The sequence below is a fragment of the Ahaetulla prasina genome, chromosome 8, assembly GCF_028640845.1.
Source record: "Ahaetulla prasina isolate Xishuangbanna chromosome 8, ASM2864084v1, whole genome shotgun sequence".
NCBI classification, from domain to species: Eukaryota; Metazoa; Chordata; class Lepidosauria; order Squamata; family Colubridae; genus Ahaetulla; species Ahaetulla prasina.
The window spans coordinates 69,968,573-69,994,089 of NC_080546.1; the positions used below are offsets into that span (position 1 = coordinate 69,968,573).

The following is a 25,517-nucleotide window of genomic DNA, read 5'->3' on the forward strand; positions in this document are numbered from 1 at the left end:
AATGTTTGTAGTTTTCCATACCAATTTTATTAAAAGTATCATTTTCTTTCTGTTACTTTTTTCACCACCAAAAGAGGCAGACAAGATACCCATGTGTTTTTTTTTTTAATTGGGGGTAGATGGGGTCTTTATGGGAAGTAAATATGTTGATAGTTATTTATATATTTGAGATACTGAATGATTGTAATTTAATCTTTCTTCCGTGAACTGGTCCTCACCAGGCCAGCTTCCTATTTTCAGTGCCAGAAGTTTTAGCTTCTTTCCTATCATACACTATTTTCTTTCTGCCAAGCGTTAATCTCTCTTTCTCCAGCTTGATGTGCTCCAGAAGTATTTGATTTCCATCTGATTAGGGATTATGTATATTATAGTGCAATACAAAATATCAGATTGAGAACTGCTACTATAGGCAGTGTACATGTGCTTATTGGTGTGTGATAAACTGAGAACCACAGATTCTCAGGGCAATGATGTCAAATAGGAAATGTGGGAGTTACAGTCTTCTCCTGATCTGGAAGAGCAACATAAAATAACAAAGGAGGAATACAAATCTGTGTATACCAATACAGCAGTTGTCTTGGCTTGAGAGATCGAATTTTGCCTCTAAGGAAATTATAACATAACCAAGCTTAACAAACATTGGTACCATGTTGTTCGATGTTTTCCAGTCCATATCCCTGTAAATTACTATGTGTATATATGAAAACCAAATGAATGGTTAAAAAGATCTTTAAATCAGGATGTGGGATGTGCATTTGGATAATATTTCAGTTACAGTATTTTTGGCTATTAATTTGGAGGAAAAATAGTGTAAAAGCATTCTAAAGGCGAAACAGATAAAACAAGCTCTCTAAATTATAGGACAAGAATATGGGTCAAGATGGTGAGGTTTTGGTGACGGAAACAGGAGTTATTTGACTTCTTAAAATATAAATTGTGATTGGTAAAACCACAACATGTATTTTGTAATCCAATTACCGGTAATCCAAATTTACTTTGTGAGTTACTTGAGAAAGATAATGGATATAGGGCGTAAGCATGGTAAATCTAGCTAATTATTGTCCATATTGAAAGAGAATTGGAAGTATTAGGATAAAAGTCTAAAAGGATTGACTCCAATGATTGGTCAGAGCAAAAACAAAATATCATTCCTAATCAATGGAAAAATAATTCCAAATTGGAATTATTCCAAGTATAAGTATAAAGGATTGTTTACCCAAAACAAGATAATTGTTAATTTGATAACCATGGATTCTGTTGTCAGAAACATGTTAATGCTTAATGATTTTTATTTTTTTTTATTTGCATTTATATCCCGCTCTTCTCTGAAGACTCAGGGTGGCTTACACTATGTCAGGCAATAGTCTTCATCCATTTGTATACTATATACAAAGTCAACTTCCATTTTGGCCTTAGATTGATCAGTTCAAAATGTTTGTCATGATAATTGATTAGCTGTTCATTAATGTATGTTTGTTTTAAATTTAGATATGCTATGCAAAATTCTGATTTCTTAACGAAGTTCCTTTTAGCGAACTGAATGGCCCCAGCTATACCAAATAATGTCACCTTATCACAAGACTGTCCATAATAGCAAACAAGTATGAGGTATAGTAAGGCATGTGATAATATTTCTGAGCTCTTTTACATAACCATCTCCCACTAGATAATGATAGAACTCTGTGCTTTACCAAATTTAACAGGAATTACTAATGCTATACTTGACTGGCCAATGCTATTTTCAAACAGTTTCCATAATCTCAGATCTGCTGCAATTAGCTTTTTTGAAGTTCACTGTTTATTTCTGATTCTGAATGGGGTCTTTCTAGGAATATAAAATAAACCTCTACTATTTTATACTCCATGATCTAATCTCCCTCCCTCCCTCCCTCCCTCCCTCCCTCCCTCCCTCCCTTCCTTCTTTCCTCACTGAGCTAAAGTTTTGAATGTCCTCTTTTACTTTTCTTTTCCAAATTTCCTTTTTCCAAGTGTTGGAAGAAATATCCATCTGGGTTCAGTTCCAAGTGGGGACAAAGACACTGGAAACCTGGAGGCTGCTTGGAAAGATGGTTTAATGGTGGTCAGGATCACATGGCTTGAGATCCTGAAAAGAAAAGGGCTGAGATGCTGTGCACGCCCTGGCTTTATGCTTTTTCTGAGCTTTGAACTTTCTGGGGCACAGGAAGAGTATCCTGATTGGTTGTCAGACTCCCAGGGGGTGGGGGTCTTAGCTAGCCTTGCTGGCTGATGTAATCTTCCCAGGTGCCATGTGGTGAGTTTTTGTTCTAGATGGGTTCTATTATGTTGCAGATGATGATGGCCCATTGAGAAAGGTGGGGAGAATGAGTGAGCTTAGCTGAGGCTTTAATGGCCCATTGACAAAGGTGGGGGGGGGAGTCAGGAAGCTCCTTTGTCTTTAAAACATGTTTCTCCATTTCTCATCCAGGGAAATATATTCTGCCTTTTTAAATATTTTCTAAAATATTTCATTCTTCTAGGAGGGGGGTGGGTGCTAAATTCCTACACAAGTTTTGATATCTATATCAATTCAATTTTCCTCCCAGTAGTCCTTTGTTATTTTTTTTAGTGGGACTGATTAACTTGTTATATTAAGTTATTTCTTTCTAAATTCAGATTATGTATTTTTCAATAATGTATTTATTGGTAGGTTTCTTTAATTGCTACTAATATTTGAGAAGCTGGAAAAAATAACCAATTCTAGTTCATAATTTAAAATATAACTAATGTAAAAACCTTCTTTTCTTTCTTAAAGATATATGGATATATCTTTCATAAGCTTTCATAAACCCTATGGTTTTTTATGTATTGTAAGGTCATTGCTAAACTTAATATCTTTTTGAGAATGGGGCTTTGACCAACATTTTCAATTGATTCTTAAGATGAAATTAAATTTAAAATTAAATCTTATGTTTTATAAAGACTGACAGGCAAAAACTTCTTAAGATTGTTAGACATGTAATGCTTTGCTAATTACACCCCAAATCATTATACAGATATGCAGGGACGTGCTGAGGAGTTTAACGGTTATCTATACGATAAAATCGTTCAGCTTCGGGATGGTTTGGACCAAGATTGCGGTGATGCGGGTGAGATGCTCGAGGGCGGTCTTGGTGACATTGTTTGGGATGAGTTTGACCCTGTGGCTCCCGAGGACATGGACAGGTTGTTGGGTAGGTTGAATGCCACCACGTGTTTACTGGACCCGTGCCCCTCTTGGCTGGTGCTGGCCACTCGAGAGGTGACACGAGGCTGGCTCCAGGCGATTACGACCGCTTCTTTGGTGGAGGGTGTCTTCCCGCCTGCCTTGAAAGAGGCGGTGGTGAGGCCCCTCCTTAAGAAGCCGTCCCTGGACCCGGCTGTTTTAGGTAATTATCGTCCGGTCTCCAACCCTCCCCTTGCGGCGAAGGTTGTAGAGAATATGGTGGCATATCAATTTCCCTTGCACCTGGATGAAACTGTCTATCTAGACCCGTTCCAGTCCGGTTTTCGGCCCGGTTACAGCACGGAGACGGCTTTGGTCGCGTTGGTGGATGATCTCTGGAGGGCCAGGGATAGGGGTTGCTCCTCTGCCCTGGTCCTATTAGACCTCTCAGCGGCTTTCGATACCATCGACCATGGTATCCTGCTGCGCCGGTTGGAGGGATTGGGAGTGGGAGGCACCGTTTATCGGTGGTTCTCCTCCTATCTCTCCGACCGGTCGCAGTCGGTGTTGACGGGGGGGCAGAGGTCGGCCCCGAGGCGCCTCACTTGTGGGGTGCCGCAGGGGTCGATTCTCTCGCCCCTTCTGTTTAACATCTACATGAAGCCGCTGGGTGAGATCATCAGTGGTTTTGGTGTGAAGTACCAGCTGTATGCGGATGACACCCAGCTGTACTTTTCTACACTGGACCACCCCAACGAAGCTTTCGAAGTGCTGTCCCGGTGCCTGGAGGCCGTATGGGTCTGGATGGGGAGAAATAGGCTCAAGCTCAATCCCTCCAAGACAGAGTGGCTGTGGATGCCGGCATCCCGGTACAGTCAGCTAAATCCGCGGCTGACCATCGGTGGCGAGTCATTGGCCCCGATGGAAAGGGTCCGCAACTTAGGCGTCCTCCTGGATGAACGGCTGTCTCTAGAAGATCATTTGACGGCCGTCTCCAGGAGAGCGTTCTACCAGGTTCGCCTGGTACGCCAGTTGCGTCCCTTTCTGGACCGGGATGCCCTATGCACGGTCACTCACGCACTCGTGACGTCTCGCCTGGATTACTGCAATGCTCTCTACATGGGGCTCCCCTTGAAGGGCATCCGGAGGCTGCAGTTAGTCCAGAATGCGGCTGCGCGGGTGATAGAGGAGCCCCGTGGCTCCCGTATAACACCCATCCTGCGCAGGCTGCACTGGCTACCTGTGGCTTTCCGGGTGCGCTTCAAGGTGTTGGTGACCACCTTTAAAGCGCTCCATGGCATCGGGCCGGGTTACTTACGGGACCGCCTACTGCCATCGAATATCTCTCACCGACCCGTGCGCTCTCACAGAGAGGGTCTCCTCAGGGTGCCGTCAGCGCGGCAATGTCGTCTGGCGACGCCCAGGGGAAGGGCCTTCTCTGTGGGGGCCCCCACCCTCTGGAATGAACTACCCCCCGGTCTTCGTCAGCTTTCGGACCTCCGGACCTTCCGCCGCGGGCTTAAAACATATTTATTTAATTGTGCAGGGCTGAGCTAAATTTTAAATTACTGGCTTTTAAATTGGCTTTTATTCTATATTTTTAATTTTAAATTAACAGGCTTTTAGAATAAGTTTTTTAATTGTTTTTATATTCTTTATATTGTATTTATGTGTTTTTAAATGCCTGTACACCGCCCTGAGTCCTTCGGGAGATAGGGCGGTATATAAATTTGATCAATAAATTAAAAAAAAATAAAATTGTCTAAAATGTCTTAGTTTATCCTCTTTGTTCACATTTCATCTAGTTAGAGGAAAGCCTCGCCTGACATTTGGAAGTTTGTGTTGGCTCATCAATAACATTTCTGATGTTACTGCATTCCCTTGAATCCATAATACAGTTCCTGAACAGTGGCATACAATAAAAGAGCTTAAGAATGTTGATGAAAGGAATTGCACCAGAGGAATCTCTTGTTATTCTTGGCTTAGACACTTTGAGCCTCAACAATAGCTTGTTTTCTTCTTCTTTAAGTTGTCAGTTATTCAAGACTGGAATTTCAATTATATTTCAAATATGTGACTAATCAGCTATTTCTGGCAGGTAGGAAGACATTTACTAGAGATTATAAAAGTTTAGAGTGAGTTGACACCTTTAAGTGAAAAGAAAACAACTGCTTTTGAAGTGCTACTTTAATAAAAACCTTGACTTTCTGATTGTGCAATCAGCACTTTTAAAAATGTTAGCTTTGAATCCAGTCATAGGTATAGGAATGACAGATTTTCTGGGTTTACCTATTTAAAACTCTAAACACAAAAATACTTTGTCCTAAAGAACTGAAGTATTCCGTTTCTAGACAGTAGCAACACCACCACCACCACATTATTTTAGTTACTAAGTATAGGAAAGTGAAAATAGCCTAGACATTATTCATATATACATTCAATTCAGTATATAGCTATTTTAAATATTTTATAGATCATTATTAATGATTCCACTTCAATTAATCCTTCCTTCCTTCCTTCCTTCCTTCCTTCCTTCCTTCCTTCCTTCCTTCCTTCCTTCCTTCCTTCCTTCCTTCCTTCCTTCCAAAATCAAATATTTTTCACTTTCCAAACCTATATCAATGATTTTTACTATTTTGTTTTTTTTTCTTAAGCACTGTATCTAATATACAAATTTACATAATTTGCTTGCAAATGTGCATATATTACAACTAGACATAAAATGTGAACATTTTCATGCATGCATTTAGATTATGAAGAAACAGAATAAAAATCATTTGAGAGTAAAAACAAAAGTTTTACCCATTTTTAGTTTAATGTTAACAACAATAGCTCTTTCCATACTTACATTTCTTGACTAACAGAGCAAAGGATGTCAATGTAACATGCATGTACAAAAATATTACCAGTGATAAAAAATCTCATATTATTATTATTATTATTATTATTATTATTATTATTATTATTATTATTATTATTATTATTATTAAAAATTTTATATCGCCCTTCTCCTGAAGGACTCAGGGCGGTGTACAGCCAAAGGTAAAACACAATACATATATAATTAAAACCAACAATTAAAACCTAGCAAATTGCAAAAGGCTGATAATTAAAAGTTTAAATTTAAAATTATAAAACTTGGTAGAAAGCCCTCCTGGAGACGGCCACCAGATGTTCATCAAAGGACAGCTGTCCATCCAGGAGGACACCCAGGTTGCGAACCACCTCCTGATGATGGGAAGAGAAATTCCAAATATGGTACAATCTATTATTTGTTAAGGAAAAATAAATTTATGGAAGAAAATGAACATGAAATAAAATTTTTAAAAAATGAAAAAAAAATAGAGAAAAATCAGAATAACTGCAGAAATAGGAAATACAGCTATTGTATGAAAAGTATTTGAATTAATTTTCCATCCAAATAAATGGTAATGGACTTAAGGAAAAAGGATATAAAAAGTGCTTGGAATAGACTAGGAGCAGTTTTGTAGCCGAGTACCACAGTGGTGGGTTTCAAAATTTTTTACTGCCGGTTCTGTGGGTGTGGCTTGGTGGGTGTGACATGGCTTGGTAGGTGTGGCTTGGTGGGTGTGGCAGGGGAAGGATACTGTAAAATCTCCATTTTCACCCCACTACAGGGGAAGGTTACTGCAAAATCCCCATTTGGAGCAGAGGAGCCATCTACTGGAGGGAAAAGATGATTTGCAGCGTGGGAACTGTGTCTAATTGTTTAATACAAATAAAGAATAGGAGTGAAAGTAAATAACATCTGGAAGGCCACCTGACTTTATTACAATAAGTGATCTGGATGTTTGGGAATACTTTGTGAGCATTTTGAAGATTTTTATGAACTGGATTACAAATAATTAAAATACTATCACTCAAGAAAGAAGAAAGGTGAAAGAAGAAAATAAAAAAGAAGAAAATTTAAATAAGACTTTAAAATTTGGACAATTGGGAAGGTGTAAACTGGTAAATCATAAAGATTGTAAAATAACAAACAACAGTTTTAAGGACTATAAATTTAGGAGATTTGGATGTATAACTTTGGGAACAATTAAACTTTATTAATAATTGGCACTTTTGGAGCTCTTAGATATTGGGATATTGGAATTTTAGTGGTACATTGAGTAATTCCTAATATACTTAACTACCACAAAATGACTCAGCAGGAGACAATAAAGAGGCATGAAGAAATGATATTGATGTTTAAAGAGATATGGGCACTGTTTAAAGATAAAGATGTGTGCGTAGAAGATCCTCAACAAAGCATATTAAGGATGGAAGGTGGAAGACTATGATTAGACATATTTGATTGTATTATTATTAATAACAGTGTGTAAAAATATATTGAAGCTGATACCGTTTAAGGACTACGAATTTAGGGGACTTGGAAATATAACATCGGGACTGACCGAACCTTTTTAATAATTGGCCCTATTGGCACTTTGAGATAATTTGGATATTGAAATTATAGTGGAATATGGAGTAATTTCCAAGATATTGAACTACTGGTGACACAACAGGGGACAACAAATACATTGTATAAAGATAAATAATAGAATTACAATATGTATGTCAAGATTAGAAGTTGGAAGACTATGATTAGAGCAATAGCAAAGCACTTAGACTTATATACCACTTCATAGTGCTTTAAAGCCCTCTCTAAGCGGTTTACAGAGTCAGCATATTGCCCCCAACAATCTGGGTCCTCATTTTACCAACCTTGGAAGGATGGAAAGCTGAGTCAATCTTGAGCCTGTTGAGATTCGATCTGCTGGCAACCAGTGATCAGCAGAAGTAGCCTGCAGTACTGCACTCTAACCACTGTGCCACCATGGCTCTTATGTATTATGTATATTTAATTGTATTATTACTGTAAACACTGAATAAAAAATACATTGACCAAGTCAATACACTGTCTACAAAATTTGTAAGGTTGTTAAAGCAAAATTATAAACAAAACGAACACATTCTTAGCCCTTCAGTTTAGCTGAAGGGAAAGAAAGAAAGATGCTTTGGAACTTCCTGTCCAACCTCTAGAAATACAGAATTTAAGAAAAATTTTATGATTGTTGAAACACAAAGGATAGCCTAATGACTAAGCAGACAGTCTTGGGATAGGTTTAATGAGAAGCATCTTAAATCTAAATCTATAGATATAAAAAAGAGTTTACGATGAAAGAAAGAAAAGGAAGAAAAGCATTGGTTCTGAACATATACATATTCTGTTTATTTGAAACAGAATTCCAAATAAAATCAGTATAGGGAGCCTAGCAATATTGGTTACTTAGTCTTTTTGAACAAGATCTAGTCTTCAGTAGTTTCATGGCAGGAACAATGATTACAGAGAACTTTTGAAACTCACAATTGGATATTTTATTTTCCTTGATTTCTTTTCTTCTCACCATTTTTTTCCCTGAAAACTTATTCTCATTCCTATAGAATATGGGAATGAGAAAGCCAGTCTCTGAGTAGAGATGGTTGCTTTGTCCAATCAAAGACAATGCACTAATTTTGAGGTTTTGGTAAATCAAACATATCTAGTGGCTAAACCCTTTTTCCTATTACTTCTTGATAGAGTTATAAAAGTACTATATGAATTTCATCAATTCTGCTTTTCTGTAAGTTAAAATTAACTTAATTTAAAATGGAAAGGCACTTAACAAAAGCTGATTTTTCTACAGTATTCAGGCCTCTCAAAATGAAGCATTTTTTAAGAAATTATATGGGACATTTGATGTCATCTTTAAATGTGGCATGCATAATAATAACCATGTAAGCCTACAGATGGTGCTGGAGAAGACACCTGCGAGTCCCCTGGAGTGCAAGGCGAACAAACAAGTCAGTTCTAGAGGAGATCAACCCTGACTGCTTTTTAGAAGGCCAGATCCTGAAGATGAAACTGAAATACTTTGGCCACCTAATGAGAAAGAAGGACTCACTGGAGAAGAGCCTAATGCTGGGAAAGATTGAGGGCAAAAGAAGAAAGGGACGACAGAGAACGAGATGGCTGGATGGAGTCCCTGAAGCAGTAGGCATGAGTTTAAATGGACTCCAGAGGATGGTAGAGGACAGGAAGGCCTGGAGGAATGTTGTCCATGGGGTTGCGATGGGTCGGGCACGACTTCGCAACTAACAACAACAAAGCCTATCGAAGGTCTCATCTGATTTAACTAACTTAATTTTGTAAGGTTTTGGGCTAAGTATGATAAAATAACAATGAATGAGAATTACTTAATTGTTGTGCAAATGTTAAAGTTTTGGATCTGAAATAGGAATGTAATTTATATTTAAGGATCTATCTGGTAATTAAAGCCTCCAATTTCACAACACAAATGACAAATTCTTATTACATAACTATTCTTTTGTGATCACTCATGGTCTCTCAGTGTTTATTTACCTAAAAGGTTGATTGAATTTTATAAAGCTCACTAATTTTGGTTATAAGTTGTGAATCACAGCATTATTTTATTCAGACAAAGTGTAATTGGGAATTGGGAAAAATCCATGTTCAAAACGCAAGACATAGCAAAGAAAAGTGTTCCTCCCACCCAATTTTCATTGTGCTCTCTCCAAAGATCATGCAGATCTAATGTCTTCCTGGTAGACACTTATATATATAGTATGATTGTAGGTGGCTTACAATAAAATACATAAAATATGTAAAAAAATAAAACAAGTAGCATTAGAACATCAGTCCAACAATTATCAACACAGCCAGAACATGGATTTTGACACACACACCGAGTTCCAGAAATGAGACTAAAGCCAAGTTTTCAAGGCCCTTCAGAAGGCATGCAAGGATTCAGGCCTAGCTAATCTAAGAAGATATGATGTTCCAAAGTGCAGGAGCCGCAGCAAAAAATGCTCTCCTTTTGGGCACCCCCTAATAACATACCTTTGCTAACAATATCTGGACATCAGGTAGGGTGAGCAGGGACTGTTGGTGAGAGATGGTCCCATAATTAACCTGGATCCAAGACATGAAGGGCTTTAAAGGTGACAACCTGCACCTTAAATTGCATCCGGGAGCACACTGGAAGCCAGTGCAATTAATGGAGCTGTAGTGTCTCATGCACCATGTAACTGGTGCCATTAACTGCCACAGTGCTGCATTCTGTGCCAGATGACCTGTAGAGCACATTGCAATAGTCCAATCTGGAGGTCATAAGGCAAGTGAATAGGAGCCTGGCTTCCTATTCCAGAAACAGCTGCAACTGAAGCATAAGATGAACTGTGGAATTATTATCTCATAAATTATGATCTCAGAAAGATTAAATACAAGAAGTTCTACTGATATGCTTCCAAGGGAGAAAGAAAGAAAATCTTTTCGTGCAAGTAAACCTTCACCAAAGGAGAAGAGAGTATTTCAAGTGCAATAGGAAATAATTTATTGGAAAACCCAATAAATATTTTGTGAACAATTCTGTGAATAGCCCAGGGGTGAAATCTAAAAATTTTCCCTACTGGTTCTGTGGGCATGGCTTAATTGGTGGGTGTGGCTTCATGGTCAGATGACTGGGTGGGCGTGGCCAATAACAATAAATAATAAAAATAATAAAAAAAGTACATGAAACAATAAGAGATACCAAAAACCAACTTTCACACTTTACACACACACAACATAACACAACTGACTCACACACAAAGTAAAAACAGCTGTACCTCACCCAAAATGGCCCCTGCAACAAGCAGGTACCTCACACAGCCATAAAAAGCTCAAAAACCAACTTTCACACTTCACACACACAACCCAACTGACTCTCACACACACACACACACAAAATGCCACATACAGCTTTGTGAGATTTTGTGTGTTTGTGTCGTTAGAGTGAAACACTACAGAAACACACCAAATCTCAGAAAGCTGCACAAATATTTTATTTTATTTATATTTTTAGATAAAAGCAGCTAAATTTAAAACTTCCTTAACTTTAAATTGCTGTCTAAAAAAAATAAAATAAAACTCCTTAAAAAAAATCCCAATTAACTATTTTTTTAAAGCTCCCCCCCCCCCACTTACTCGACTGAAGGGAGGCAGATTGAGTTGCTAGCTGATGCAACTGATTGTAGCAGCCAAAGCAAGGCTTAGCGAGCCCGAAAGAAGCAGCAAGTAGGCAAGTGGGTGGGCATGGGCGGGGGGAGGGGGGAGCATTTCACCCCTGGAATAGCCACATTTTATTGTTTTATACAATACATTAAGGCAGATGGCTATTATTGATATTAAACTATAATGTTAATACACAACAAGGGCACTAGGCAAGAAATCCAAGGATCCCGTGATTTAAATACAATCATATGTTTACTTTGGGCAACTGTTGTAAAACAGGTTGTAGACTATGTTGCTTGTATATAAATCAAAGACACAAGGAGAAAGCTCAAAAACATCAGTACTCTAATAAGAGAGTAGACATACTTTGTGGTCAGTAAGTGGAAACAAGTGGAAACGTTCAGCTTCCACTCCATAGGCCATTTTTCTTACCAGCATACATAGCTCTGTAATTTCTTTATGAGTCAGTGAGGGTTGTACAGTTTTTCTTCTGAAAGTAGCATGTGCCATAAATAATTCATTTCATGTGGTAGATTTCATCATGAAAATCATCTGCTTCTGAACCAAAATATATGTTTTTTTTCTTTAGAAACCAGATAAAAGTGATATGAAATTGAAATATGTTCTCATTCCACAATATTTTATATCCCATATATGATTATGTTACTCAACTTGAAATTCATTAAAAATCTTTAGGAACAAATGTGTGACATTCAGAAATTCAAACTCTTTTTATCTGTGTGAACTGAAATCCTTATGCCAGGACAAAGAACAGAAGAAAATGAATTGTTCTTTCCTGTTATTTTCTTATTTCCATTGCCTCCTATGTAACTCTAGGAATAGACTAATAAGAAGACCAGATGTTTATTGTTAACAATGGATTAATAGAAAAGCCAAAATCAGGATCATTTTCGGTGAAAATAATCTGTAAAAGCTAATTTTGGCTGCTAAAAATTCACATTTCAGAAAGGCATACCAAAAGAGCCAAATAAGTTCAGAACGTATTGGCCAAAAAAAAATATCAGTTTTCTTTGGAAAGTTACTGGAAGTCAATATATATTACAATATTTTAGTTTTTGCACACGTATATGTGTGTGTGTGTGTAAACACACACATATCAAGGTCAAACTGATAAACTCCATGGATCATCCCAACATACACTGAATATTGTTCCACAAGATAAAGCAATGGTTAAAAATTATTTGGTAAGTCAGCACAAACCATATGGGTTTAGTACCAGTTCTTTTTGTAAGAGATCACACAACAGCCCAAGTCCATTTTTGAAACAAGTTAAATCAATCTTTGTTTTTGTTTGTTGTTGAATCTGCCTTCCTTAGCACTGCTATTGGGCATGTTTTTAAGGACATATACTAGAGCAATTTGAAAATGTGTTGATGTAATCCAGGTGTCTCCACTAATAGACTTGAAAAAAATTCCTACATTTCACTTGTAAACTTGTAAAAATTATGATTGTGAAAATAGTGACCAGTCCCTGGATAGGAGAAAGTATTTCTGTCATAATGCACAATAACAAACTAGGGTAGAGTGTTTGCCTACAATAAAATTAAGTACAGCACACAAATTGGACAGCACCATTTGCACTGGCACAACTCAGGAATTACTGATGTAAAGCACAAAACAGTTGTTTGCAGGTTGCTTTCTTGGAAGGCTGGAGTGGTTAGAGTATGATGCTTTATATTCCTGCCTGAGTGCCCCTTAGTCATGCTGAGACAAACTGTGTGGATCAGCTCTGAATGCATTTGTTAATTGTAGGTGTAATCAAGTGTTAGATATCACCAAGATTCAAAATAAAAAAAAGTGTTGGCTCATATTCATTTTGAAAACACAAACAATTAGATATTATTTTGGCTCTTGCCAGTAGATTTCAGATTTTTTCCCCCTGATGGATAGATGTAGCTATGGTTTGTAGCTCAGTCTAGCCACTCTGTGTATCTGCATGAGCTATAACTTTTAACACAATTTGTTAGTCAAAAACTGGTGTACCTCTTTTAAAAAAAATTAACATGACTTTCCTCCTATGTTTTCAGTTATGATGAATCCATTGATAAACAAAAGCTAGTATCCAGATGCTGAAGTCTAAAGTTGCTCCATTGTTCTGTAATTCCCTGTACTTCTGAGGAAAGAAGCAAGTTAGCACTAAAATAAGCTGTTACGATTTTGATAATAATCGTAAAATGGAACACAAGTAAATACCATACTTCTAGCTTCTCTTTTATCATTGAAAGGAAAATCCTGTTTGAGTATCTAAGGATGAAATATAATTATTACATAAGATTACTTTTGGTTCAAATGTGTCACTACTACGATTTGGGCTATAGTGTATATCACTTTCATTAAAAGTCGTAAATCACTGTCTAAGCAACTTATACTTGGATTATTGCCTTATTGGATCTTTACAAGCATGGATCCAAAAATTTTCAACACAACTAAGAAACTTTAATTCAAAATACAATACAGAAACATTAATCCAAGGAAGTTATAAATTGATTGTATTTTTACATAGTATCTACTTGGAATTGCTGAAGAAGATCAGCTCATATCTGACTGCGTAACATACTGTAAACTATGCTTTGGTGATTTCGTGGTGCAAAAATGTGAATCCAGTACACGTTCTCATTATTTTTACGTGAATTCACCTGAAACTATCATCTAATCAGCAGGACTGGCCTAATATTTTTAAATTTTAATTGGGGTTTTATCATTTTAGGGTTTGAAATTTGAAATTTGAAATTTTTAATACTGGCCATTTTTTCTAATTTGCTCGGTTTTAAATTGTTGTTTTAATTGTATATTTTTATATTTCTTATCTTTTGGCTGTACACCGCCCTGAGTCCCTTGGGAGAAGGGCGGTATAAAAATTTAATAAAACTAAAACTAAACTAATCATAGAAAATATTTGTTATCAAGGTCTAACAATTATGAATTTGATCATTTCATGAATCATTATAGTACAAGGCATGGATACTCATATTTTGGATGAAGTTATTTGAAAGTACAGTATTGGTTAATTGACTCATGATCAATGGTCTGTGAAGATAGAAATATTGCTTTATTTTAATGGCAGTTTCAGCTTAAAACATAAAAATTTGTGAGAGTTTATATTTTGGATCCCTTTTTTAATACTTTTTTTTTGCCTCAAGTTAAAATTGTCAGATTTGTGGTTCCTATGGTCTCTTTTGTGCAAATTGATGTAATATGTATTGTAATACTGATTTCAGGCAGATATATGATAAAAAAAAATCCAGCAAATCCATGAAGATTGGATCTTCTTTGGATCCACATTTTATTTATTTATAGATTTCCCATCTTTTGTACAGAAGTTCATTGAGTTTACATACTGACCCATTTATTTTTTTCCCCTACAATGAGCTTGTGACTAAATCTGGTATTAGGGGGGGGATTGGACTAATATCACCCACTTTCTGTGGCTGAGGTTGGACAAGATTACCACATTTCTGACATCAATACAATTGAACGTGTCCAGAAATATTTTACAAGAAGAGTTCTCCACTCCTCTGAATACAACAAAATACCTTATGCACCAGACTTGAAATCCTGGGCTTAGAAAATTTAGAACTATACCGCCTGCGACATTACCTGAGTTTAACTCATAGAATCATCTATTACAATGTCCTTCCTGTTGAAGACTACTTCAGCTTCAATTGCAACAACACACGAGCACACAACAGATTTAAGCTTAATGTTAATTGCTCCAATCTTGATTGCAGAAAATATGACTTCAGTAAGAGTTGTTAATGCCTGGAATAAACTACCTGACTCCGTGGTCTCTTCCCAAAATCCCAAAAGCTTCAACCAAAAACTGTCTACTATTGACCTCACCCCATTCTTAAGAGGTCTGTAAGGGGCGTGCATAAGAGCACAAGCGTGCCTACCGTTCCTGTCCTGTTTCCTTTCGTTATATCCAATTAATATAGTTATTACATACATACTTATATATATGCTTATATACTGTATAATTATTTCATGCTTATGCTTATATATACTGTGTGACAAAATAAATAATAATAAAAAAAAGATCCTGGGTCTTGTATCTAAGATACAGTTACGTATCTTAACTTATATCACACTGGCTTTCTTTTTTTAACACAGTGGTGATATCATGAAAACATCAGTTCCATGACTATGATGATGGGTATGATTCTATTTATTTTATTTTTTATTTATTTATTTTGTCACAACAATATATGTAACTATCATACAGAAAGGTTATATAGTATATAAAGGTATAAGCATATATATATATATATATATAGGAAGAAGAAAAGAAAAACAATAGGACAGGAACGGTAGGCACATTTGTGCGCTTATGCACGCCCCTTATGGTCCTCTTAGGAATGAGGTGAGGTCAATAGTAGAAAGTTTTTGGTTAAAGCTTTTAGGATTATGAGAAGAGACCACAGAGTCAGGTAAAGTGTTCCAAGCACTGATGATTCTGTTACAGAAGTCATATTTTCTGCAATCTAGATTAAAGCGGTTGACATTAAGTTTAAATCTATTGGTTGCTCTTGTATTATTGCAATTAAAGCTGAAGTAGTCTTTGACAGGAAGGACATTACAATAGATGATTCTATGAGTTAAACTTAGGTCTTGTCGAAGGCGACGGAGTTCCAAGTTTTCCAAGCCCAGGATTTCAAGTCTAGTGGGATAAGGTATTTTGTTGTTTACAGAGGAATGGAGAACTCTTCTTGTAAAATATTTCTGGACACGTTCAATTGTATTGATGTCAGAGATATGGTGAGGGTTCCAAACAGGTGAGCTGTATTCTAGAATTGGTCTAGCAAATGTTTTATATGCTCTGGTTAGTAGTGTAGTGTTTTGGAAAAGAAGCTACGCAAGATTAGGTTTATAACTCTTAGAGCCTTTTTTGCTATGTATTTGCGGTGGGCTTTGGCACTTAGATCATTTGACATGAAAAGTCCAAGGTCTTTAACGGGGGTCATCTGTAAGGTAATGTCCATCAAGTATGTACTTAGTGTTTGGGTTGTTTTTCCTATATGTAAGACTGAGCATTTGCTGGTTGAGATTTGAGTTGCCAAGTTTTAGACCAAGCGGTTAGATGATCAAGGTCTTTTTGAATGATAGATGTATTATCAGTGGTGTTAAATAGTTTGACATCGTCAGCAAAGAGAACACAATTACTTGAGATATGGTCACAAAGATCATTAATGTATAGTATGAAGAGTGTTGGTCCAAGGACGCTGCCTTGAGGAACGCCACTCTTGACAGGAACAGGATTTGATAGAGCATTGCCAATTTTGACCACTTGTTGTCTGTTAGACAGAAAAGCAGATATCCATTTGTGAAGGGGTCCTGAAATGCCATAGGATTTTAGTTTTAGGAGAAGTTTATCGTGTACTACTGAGTCAAAAGCTTTGCAGAAGTCTATGTAGATTGCATCTATTGTTTTGCCTTGATCGAGATTTGTAGTCCATATGTTTTTACAGTGGAGAAGTTGTAAGTTGCATGATAATTTTTTCCTGAAACCAAATTGTTTATTGGAGAGTAGGTTGTTTGCTTCTAAGTGTGAGGTAATGGATTGGTTGATGATTGATTCCATGACTTTGCAGGTGACGCAGCATAGAGAGATTGGTCTGTAATTTTCGACTAAGCTGGGGTCTTCTTTTTTGAAGATAGGGATGACTGTGGCCAGTGACCAAAGTTTGGGAAGGGAACTGGTAGTGAAAGCTTTATCAAAGATTATGCTTAGGGGTTCTGCTATATTAGTGGAAAGTTTTTTTAAGAAGTAGGCACATAGTCCATCGGGTCCAATAGATAGCGATGGTTTTATGTTATGAAGAGCTTTTCCAACATTTTCTTCTGTGAAGTCTATATGAGTTAAGTCATCATGTTCATTGCTGGTACGTTTGTGGAATGTCGGATATGTGTCATCGCTGTTAACAAAAACTGAGCCAAAGAATATGTTGAAGAGGTTGGCTTTAACTGTTTCGTCATTGCATTCTTTGTTGTTAGAATCTTTTAGTGGTGGGATGGATCTTGTGTCTTTAAGTTTATTGTTAACAAAATTATAAAAGGCACGATTGGAATTTGTGTGCAGAAGGTCCTCTTCTTGTTTGGTGTGGTAATTTGTGCATTCAGTTTTTATTTGGTTGCATATATTTCTGTAGCGGTTTTTGAAATTTGCTACAAAGCCTTTTTTGTTTCTTTTCCAGAGGGATTTTTTTTTGATTGAAGCTTTTTTATTGATATGGGTAGTTTGTTTTTCCTGATCATGGTTGTCATTTGTGGTACATATAGTTTAATGATTCTATTGATTTCAAGTAGGAAAACTCTATACTGGTCTTCAGCAGCTTTGCAGTTTGCAAACAGATTTTGCCAGTCCATAAATGAAAGACCATTGTTTATAAGGTCGTAGTTGGCTTTTTTGAAGTTGTAGATGGGGATACTATTGTTATGACAATTTGAGTATGGACGTATATTGAGACGAAAATCAATCATGCAGTGGTCACTGTTGGAAAAAGGTTCTTTAATTTGTAGTCCATAAATTGAGTTTGAGTTGTTGCAGAAGATGAGATCAAGGCAGTTGTTGAGTCTTGTATTGTTAGTTACAAGTTGTTCAAGACCTAGGTTTGTAACAGCATTGTATAATGTAGTATGGATTGGATCAGTTGTACATTCATTAGTTATCCAGTTAATGAGAGGTAGATTTAGGTCGCCCAGGAAGATGAGAGGGTATGGGCAAGAGGTAGCCCATGTTAGCAGTAAGATTAGCATATCTGCATGGGTAATGCAGACTCAAGCTCAATCCCTCCAAGACGGAGTGGCTGTGGATGCCGGCATCCCGGTACAGTCAGCTGCATCCGCAGCTGACTGTTGGGGGCGAGTTAGTGGCCCCAAAGGAGGCGGTTCGCAACTTGGGTGTCCTCCTGGACGGACGGCTGTCTTTTGATGAACACCTGGCGGCCGTCGCCAGGAGGGCCTTTTACCAGGTTCGCCTGGTTCGCCAGTTGCGTCCCTTCCTTGATCGGGATGCCTTATGCACGGTCACTCACGCTCTGGTTACGTCTAGGCTGGATTATTGCAATGCTCTCTACATGGGGCTGCCCTTGAGGTGCACCCAGAGGCTGCAGTTAGTCCAGAATGCGGCTGCGCGAGTAGTAACGGAGCCGTGGCTCCCAAGTGACATCGCTGCTCGTAGCTTGCACTGGCTTCCTGTGGTCTTCGGTGCGCTTCAAGATTTTGGTAACTATCTTTAAAGCGCTCCATGGCTTAGGACCCGGTACTTACGAGACCGCCTGCTGTTACCTTTTGCCTCCCACCGACCAGACGCTCGCACAGAGAGGGTCTCCTCAGGGTGCCGTCCGCCAAACAGTGTCGGCTGGCGGCCCCCAGGAGTAGGGCCTTCTCTGTGGGGGCAGTGACGCTCTGGAATGAACTTCCCCCCGGTTTGCGTCAAGTGCCCGATCTTCGGACCTTCCGTCGTGAGCTCAAAACATATTTATTCATTAAAGCGGGACTGGCATAATTTAGTGATGTATTTTAATTGGGGTTTTAATATTTTTTAACTTTTTAATTTAAATTTTAATAATCGGCCTTTAAAATTTGCTCTTTTTAATTGTTGTTTTAAACTGTATATATCTTTGTTTTTACTTTGGCTGTACACCGCCCTGAGTCCTTCGGGAGAAGGGCGGTATAAAAATTTAATAAAATAAATAAATAAATAAATAATGACATAGTCAGGGGCTCTATAGCATAGTAAGAATCGAAGAGTAGTGTTAAGGTCGAAATACAATAGTTTCAGGGAGAAAAAGTTTGTGTGAAACTTGAATATTTTTTAGATTCAGTGACTTTTTGTAAAAGATAGCCACTCCACCACCTCTTCGGATTTCACGATCTGATCGATGAACTTGATATTCTTTGTTTGAGATAATTGAGTCAGGAAGGGATGAGTTCAGCCATGTTTCACAAACAAAAATGATATCGAATGTACCACTGTTTAACAAGAGGATAAATTCAGGTAATTTGTTAACAATGCTTCTCGCATTTATCAATTTGCATTTGAGATCTGTAGTAATTGGTGTTGAAGAGGTAAGGGGCGTGCATACCTAGTTTTGGATGTTGGTAGGTTGGGGGTTGTGTACAACAGGTGGTTGTATAGATGGTTGTATTGTATAGATGATTCTGTGGAGTCTGATCCCATGTAAAAGAATGAGGACCTATATGGATCCAACATCTTCTTACTTCCAATCAAATTCAAGAAATCTCATTACATTTAATGCACTGAATGAACTCAGTCTAAATCCATCTTTCAATCAGAACAGAGAAAGAATCCCAGTAGGCAAATAGGTGCCGATTCCAATCCAAGTACAGGTAGTACTTGATTTACAAAAGTTCATTTAGTGACTTTTCAAAGTTACAAATGAAAACAGTGATTTATGACTGTTTTTCACTTACATCTGTTGCTGCAGCATCCCAATGATCAGGTGATCAAAATTCAGACACTTGGCAACTGAGTCGTATTTATAACTGTTACAGTGTCCCAGGGTTGCGATCACCTTTTGCAACCTTCTGTCAAGCAAAGGGGAAAGCCAGATTCACTTAAAAACTGTCACTAACTTAACAGCTGCAGTGATTCACTTTACAACTGTGGCAAGGAAGGTTGTAAAATGAGGCAAAGGTTCATTTAATTAATGTCTCATTTAGCAACAGAAATTTTGGGCTCAACTGTGGTCATTAGTTGAGTACTACTTGTATCTTCTCTGCCACCTTAATAGTGGGCAGTAAATGGAGACAAACGTCTTAATTTTCTTGGAAGACTTCACATTAGCGAAAATTAACAGCCAGTTAACAACTGTAAGACTAAATCGTTGTAGTAGAAGTTCTGTACTGGTTTTTTTTATGAATTCAAGGCAGAAACCCCAACTACCGAAAAAGGCGAGGCGCGCGCAGAAGAGAGGGGAAGAAAGCCGAGCTAGCAGATCCGTTGAAGCAAACGGCTTAAAAAGGCAGAAAAGGGACGCGGGCAGAAAGGAGCAAGGGCAGACGCCACATCGCCACGGCACATGCGCAACAGGCTCGCACATGCTCCCTCACAGCCTCTCGTGGAGTGTGCACATGCTCAGTAGCAACATGGACGCCTTTTCGATGCGGGGCTCGTTTTCATAATTCAGCGGCGTCTCTCCGGGGATTGCTCCGTTTCTCTTCCCAAACGGGCTGGTGAATTTCGCTTCGGCCATGGGCCGCTGCGGACTGTTCAGTCACCTCTGGCTATAATCCCGGGAGAGGCGGGGGAGGCTGAGCCATCCCGGCGTCTCTCTTCCTGCTAGCGGTAAGTCCTTGTCCCGTGGCTCGAAGGGCCGTAGCGCTCAGCCAGGAGTTTGTGCCTGCGCCTCCGTTTAAGTCAGAAGGGAAGGCTTCGGGCACACATGCAGGCGGGACTTGGGAAGTGCCCAGATGGTGAGCCCTCCCCGTCCGCAGGTCCCGGGCTGATGCAGCGTCCCGCTCTGCAGAGGTGGGCGACCGGCATCTCTCTGCTCCATCGGTACCTCCGTTCAGTACCTCGGCAAAGGTTCTGGCGGGATGGCCGCCCGCCCTAGCTGAGAAGCGACGTTGGGAAAGAATTTGGGGACGGCGGAATCCCCGGGCGCCGCCGCCGCCGCCGCTGCTGTGGTGGTCGAGACGCGAAGGGGAGGAAACTGCGGGCTGGGAGATACTTTCATCCGGGGGAGGAAGGCAGGTGGCTATCCAAATATAGGAAAAGCTGTAGGGCGCAGGTGCGAGGGTCTGGGTCTGAGAAGCCAGGCTCCACTGCTCGGTTCCCATTTGGAAGGGAGACAAATGGTGTTTTAGAGGCCTTGCTGGCTCGACCAGGTGCTGGAGAGGACAAGCGATAAGCCTTCGGTATTGTTGCTTGATGAAAGGGGGGAATAGTGACATCTGTTGCTAAGGTCACACAGTCAATCACTAAAGTGTGTTGTGTGTGTTTTCTTAGAAATGTGTGCTCCAATCAAAAGGTGCTATTTCTGCACCTTGAAATGTGTTCTGCAGATCTTCTATGTGAAGATCCTATAAAGTCTGTGTGTGTCACTGTGTGTGTGTGTGTTTACCTCAGTAATATGCGATAACTTCAGCAAAGGCCACAAAAATTTCACACTACTGAATGCAGGAGAAGATGTTATGGAGAACTTGTCACTGGAGACGTGAGGGGATACAATCACCATTTCTAGCAATGCTGCAGCACTGGAGCCTGTCCTTGGTCAAAGCCTGGATGTGCTTATGGGAGGTACAGAGAACCCATGCCTCATAATCTGACTGCAATCCCCATCGCTGTGGCCAGAAGAAGATACCTCTTCTGTTGGAAGAAAGACAACAATTCTGTAGCTTAGAGAGATAAATTCTGTTGAATTATGTTGAAGGGATATAAATATCCAACCTTTGCATTCAGAGTAAGAAGGCGAAAGAAGGATGGAGAAAGAAATCTACGCAGCACATATAATAATGCTCAGTCACTTTCTCTAGAGAGCTAAGGCTGGTTGAAGATCATAAATGCAGAGGGGTTTTTTTTCAGTCAGTGCAGCAAACAGTATTTGTATTAAATGTAAACAATTATGCTACTCCTTGTTTAGTTATCTTGATACAGAATATTCAGTAAGTGCCATGCAAAGAGCATGTAATAATAAAACAGCTTCAATGAATAGCTGCCATTATTTCTATTTGAAATTAGAATGTTAAATAGAAGATTATTGATAATTCATGCAAGTATATTAATGGTAATAAAAAGGTGAACATTCCAGTGGGAATGAATATACCGTATATTCTGTATACATATAGTAGTAAAATGTTTTGTTAATATTAATTGAACTACCAGAAGAATACAATTCTAAACAGGGCCCAAAACTAATTCATTGTATCTTACATGTAGCATAATGTGAAAATACGTATCAAAAACTCCATGACTGATTACAGTATTTCCATTTAGGAAATTCTGCAGGTGAATGTTCATGCCAATAGCTTCTTTTGGAAGATTGGTTTCTATAGTAAGGTTTTATTAATAAAGGATGACCGTATGTTGCAAAGTTTATAGTGACAATTAAAATATATACCCCAAACTGAAACAACTTAAATGAGCTTTAAAATATATATCTGTTTTTAATTTATTTGTTAGGTGCCTTTGATTCAGTTTTTGATTCCTGGCAACTCCCTGGCTTAATCCTCATAGTTTTCATGGTAAGATGTTTTAGAGATGGTTTGGAATTGCTTGCTTCCTAGGACTGAGAGGGAGTGACTGATCCAAAGTCACCTAAATGACTTTGTGCTCAGGCAGGACTATAACTCTCAGTCTGCCAGTTCCTAATCAGATGCTTTAACATCTATACCAAACCAGTTCTCATATATGCCTATTTTAGCTTTCCTTAAATCATGTAACATCCAGATTAATAAGATCACTAATAAGTGATCATTGGAGAATAATTATTTATATGTATGATGTTTAATACTGTTTACTTCCTGTGTGAAGTATATCCTAGTTCTTCACTGAACCTCATCAAATTGCATTTCTGTTCTTTCTCATCTAACACAGGTCAACTTTAATCCTGGGCTTCAAGTCCCCACAATGAAGTTTTTCTTGGCAATTGTTGTGGTTGCTTTTTTCTCCTTATATGTTGAGGAAGTCTGTTCCAAAGAGAAATCTTCAAAGAAAGGAAAAGGAAAAAAGAAGCAATATCTCTGTCCTTCGTATGTTTATTACATTTTTATACAATTTCTGAAATACTGTATAGTTGCATATTATGAAATGCCTATAATTAAATGTAGGCTTTCCATGAAGCAAGATAATTCACATAAGCAGTACTGTAATTGTATCCATGTAACTCAGTATTATGATTGACATTTCCTGAAACAACTTTTTAGGGATTTAGACAAGAGACTTTCTCAATGCAGAATTTGAACCTGGAACTTTGTAAATTAAAACCATGTGTACTGCCATGAAGCTATGATTACAACTTCATATTGTTGATAATCAGACCCAAAATTATGATCAGAATCTTAAATCAATTTTTAAAATGTGTGAGTTTTGAAAAGCGTATTAATCATTATACTATAACATTCCTCTTAAGTCCTTGTCTCAAGTAGCTTGATTTTGCATTAACAGAGAAATTATTCTATTATGTTGACCAGGAGTACATAAAGCCAGAATGTGACTTTTTAGGCAAATTGACATTAGAGAAATTAATTCTTACTCATATAGTTGAAGGTATGGAAGGCATAACCAACCTTAGCATGCCATGGTCACAGATAAATTGTTAGTTTTAGTGAAATTAACAGCTAGCATCTGTGCAATTGTCTCACCAGTAATTTTGCGCTTGCGTAGTACAAAATTATTTCCTCTGTTTTTTTGTTTCTTAATGCATAAATATATAGATAGTCCTTGACTTACAACAGTTCATTTAGATGACAGTTCAAAGTTACAATGTCACTGAAAAAAAATGACTTATGATCATTTTTCACACTTTTAACGGTTGCTGCAGCATCCCCATGGTCACATGATCAAAATTCAAATGCTTGGTAACTGACTCATATTTATGACGGTTGCAGTGTCTCAGAGTCATATGATCACCTTTTGCGAACTTCTGGCAAGCAACATCAATGGGGAAGCCAGATTCACTTAACAACCTAACTGCAGAAATTCACTTAATAACTGTGGCAAGAAAAGTTGTAAAATGGGGTAAAATTCACATAACTGTCTCATTTAGTAACATAACTTTTGGGCTCAATTGTGGTCATAAGTCAAGGACTATCATATTATGCAATGACTTTTTAATAATTGAACTCAGTGACCTCTAAGTGAACAAGACCTGCTATTCTAAAAAGTTAAATTAACTTTCATTATTTTGATAGGGTCCATGTGATATTAGTAAAGAATATATGAATTCTGCTTTGAGGTTTGGACAATACAATTTTATTTTGTGCAGTTAGGGTTCTTTTGTTTTTCCAAGGATAAATTTTGAAAAGTTTAAAAATAATAGAAAAAAGATGCATGAGTTTGAATTTAGAATAGAATTCTTTATTGGCCAAGTGTGATTGGACACACAAGGGATTTGTCTTGGTGCATACGCTCTCGGTGTACATAAAAGAAAAGATACATTCATCAAGAATCATAAGGTACAACACTTAATGATAGTCATAGGGAAACAGTCAATATAACTCTTAAGGATACCAGCAACAAGTTTACAGTCATACAGTCATAGGTGGGAGGAGATGGGTGATAGGAACGATGAGAAGATTAATAGTAATGCAGGCTTAGTAACTAGTTTGACAGAGTTGAGGGAATTATTTGTTTAGCAGAGTGATGGTGTTCAGGAAGAAACTGTTCTTGTGTCTAGTTGTTCTGGTGTGCAGTGCTCTATAGTGTCGTTTTGAGGGTAGGAGTTGAAACAGTTTATGTCCTGGATGCGAGGGGTCTGCAAATATTTTCACAGCCCTCTTTTTGACTCGTGCAGTATACAGGTCCTCAATAGAAGGCAGGTTGGTAGTAATTGTTTTTTCTACAGTTCTAATTATCCTCTGTATCTGTCTTGTTGGGTTTCAGAACCAAACCAGACAGTTATAGATGACAGACTCAATAATTCCTCTGTAGAACTGTATCAGCAGCTCCTTGGGCACTTTGAGCTTTCTGAGTTGGCGTAGAAAGAACATGAATGCTGTGAGAAGTCCTTTAATTTTACTTCCAGATAATCATTAGACAAGCTGCAATGACTTGATCCATATGAACACAATATTGGAAATGAGTTTTGTTACAAATTAGTACTTAGGCAAATGTGAATTGATTGTAGACAACAATTTTCTACTTTTATGAATTGTGACTTTTATGAATTGAAGTTTTCAAAGTTATGTAGAGCTTTTTTCAAATTGCTCAGAATTTTTTTAGAAGTGTTATTTTACTTAAATGTTAAGGGGGAATTAGAAATGTCTTACTTCTACTTTTATTTACTATTTTATTTACATTAAGTTGCCTTAATGTCTGGTAAAGTGGTAATGAAAGGGTAGGAACTATATTAAAATTAAATTAAATTTAAATAATTTATATACTTAATAATTAATATTTACATGCATATACTTTTCCTTCAGCATAGTTAAAAAGCTTTATAATAAACTTGCCTTAAGTTAAGCACACCTGATTTAGAGGAAGGTATACAGAAGATAGTGAATAGCTAAGTGAATAGACAATGAAAACAGCTATGAAGTTGGAAAATTCTGTTTGTAGGAGGAAGATTCTTGAGACAAAACGAAAAAAGAGGTGGATAA

At 37.8% G+C, this 25,517-nt stretch overlaps 1 protein-coding gene across 10 annotated transcripts in view; it reads left to right on the forward strand.

The window, feature by feature from the left end:
• The first annotated feature begins 20,331 nt into the window (after positions 1–20,331).
• Positions 20,332–25,517, forward strand: part of GLRB (glycine receptor beta) — a 44,101-nt gene continuing 38,915 nt past the window's right edge. Inside the window, exons 1-2 of one of the 10 annotated variants that reach the window (XM_058193661.1) lie at positions 20,332–20,544; positions 22,795–22,949. In XM_058193661.1, coding sequence (XP_058049644.1) covers positions 22,828–22,949 — 122 coding nt within the window. In that variant the 5' untranslated portion in view covers positions 20,332–20,544; positions 22,795–22,827. Of the gene's footprint in view, positions 20,545–20,565; positions 20,728–20,762; positions 20,953–21,184; positions 21,499–22,794; positions 22,950–25,517 lie in introns of those variants that run through there. The other 9 variants (XM_058193663.1, XM_058193662.1, XR_009156387.1 and 6 more) reach the window with 9 other exon arrangements.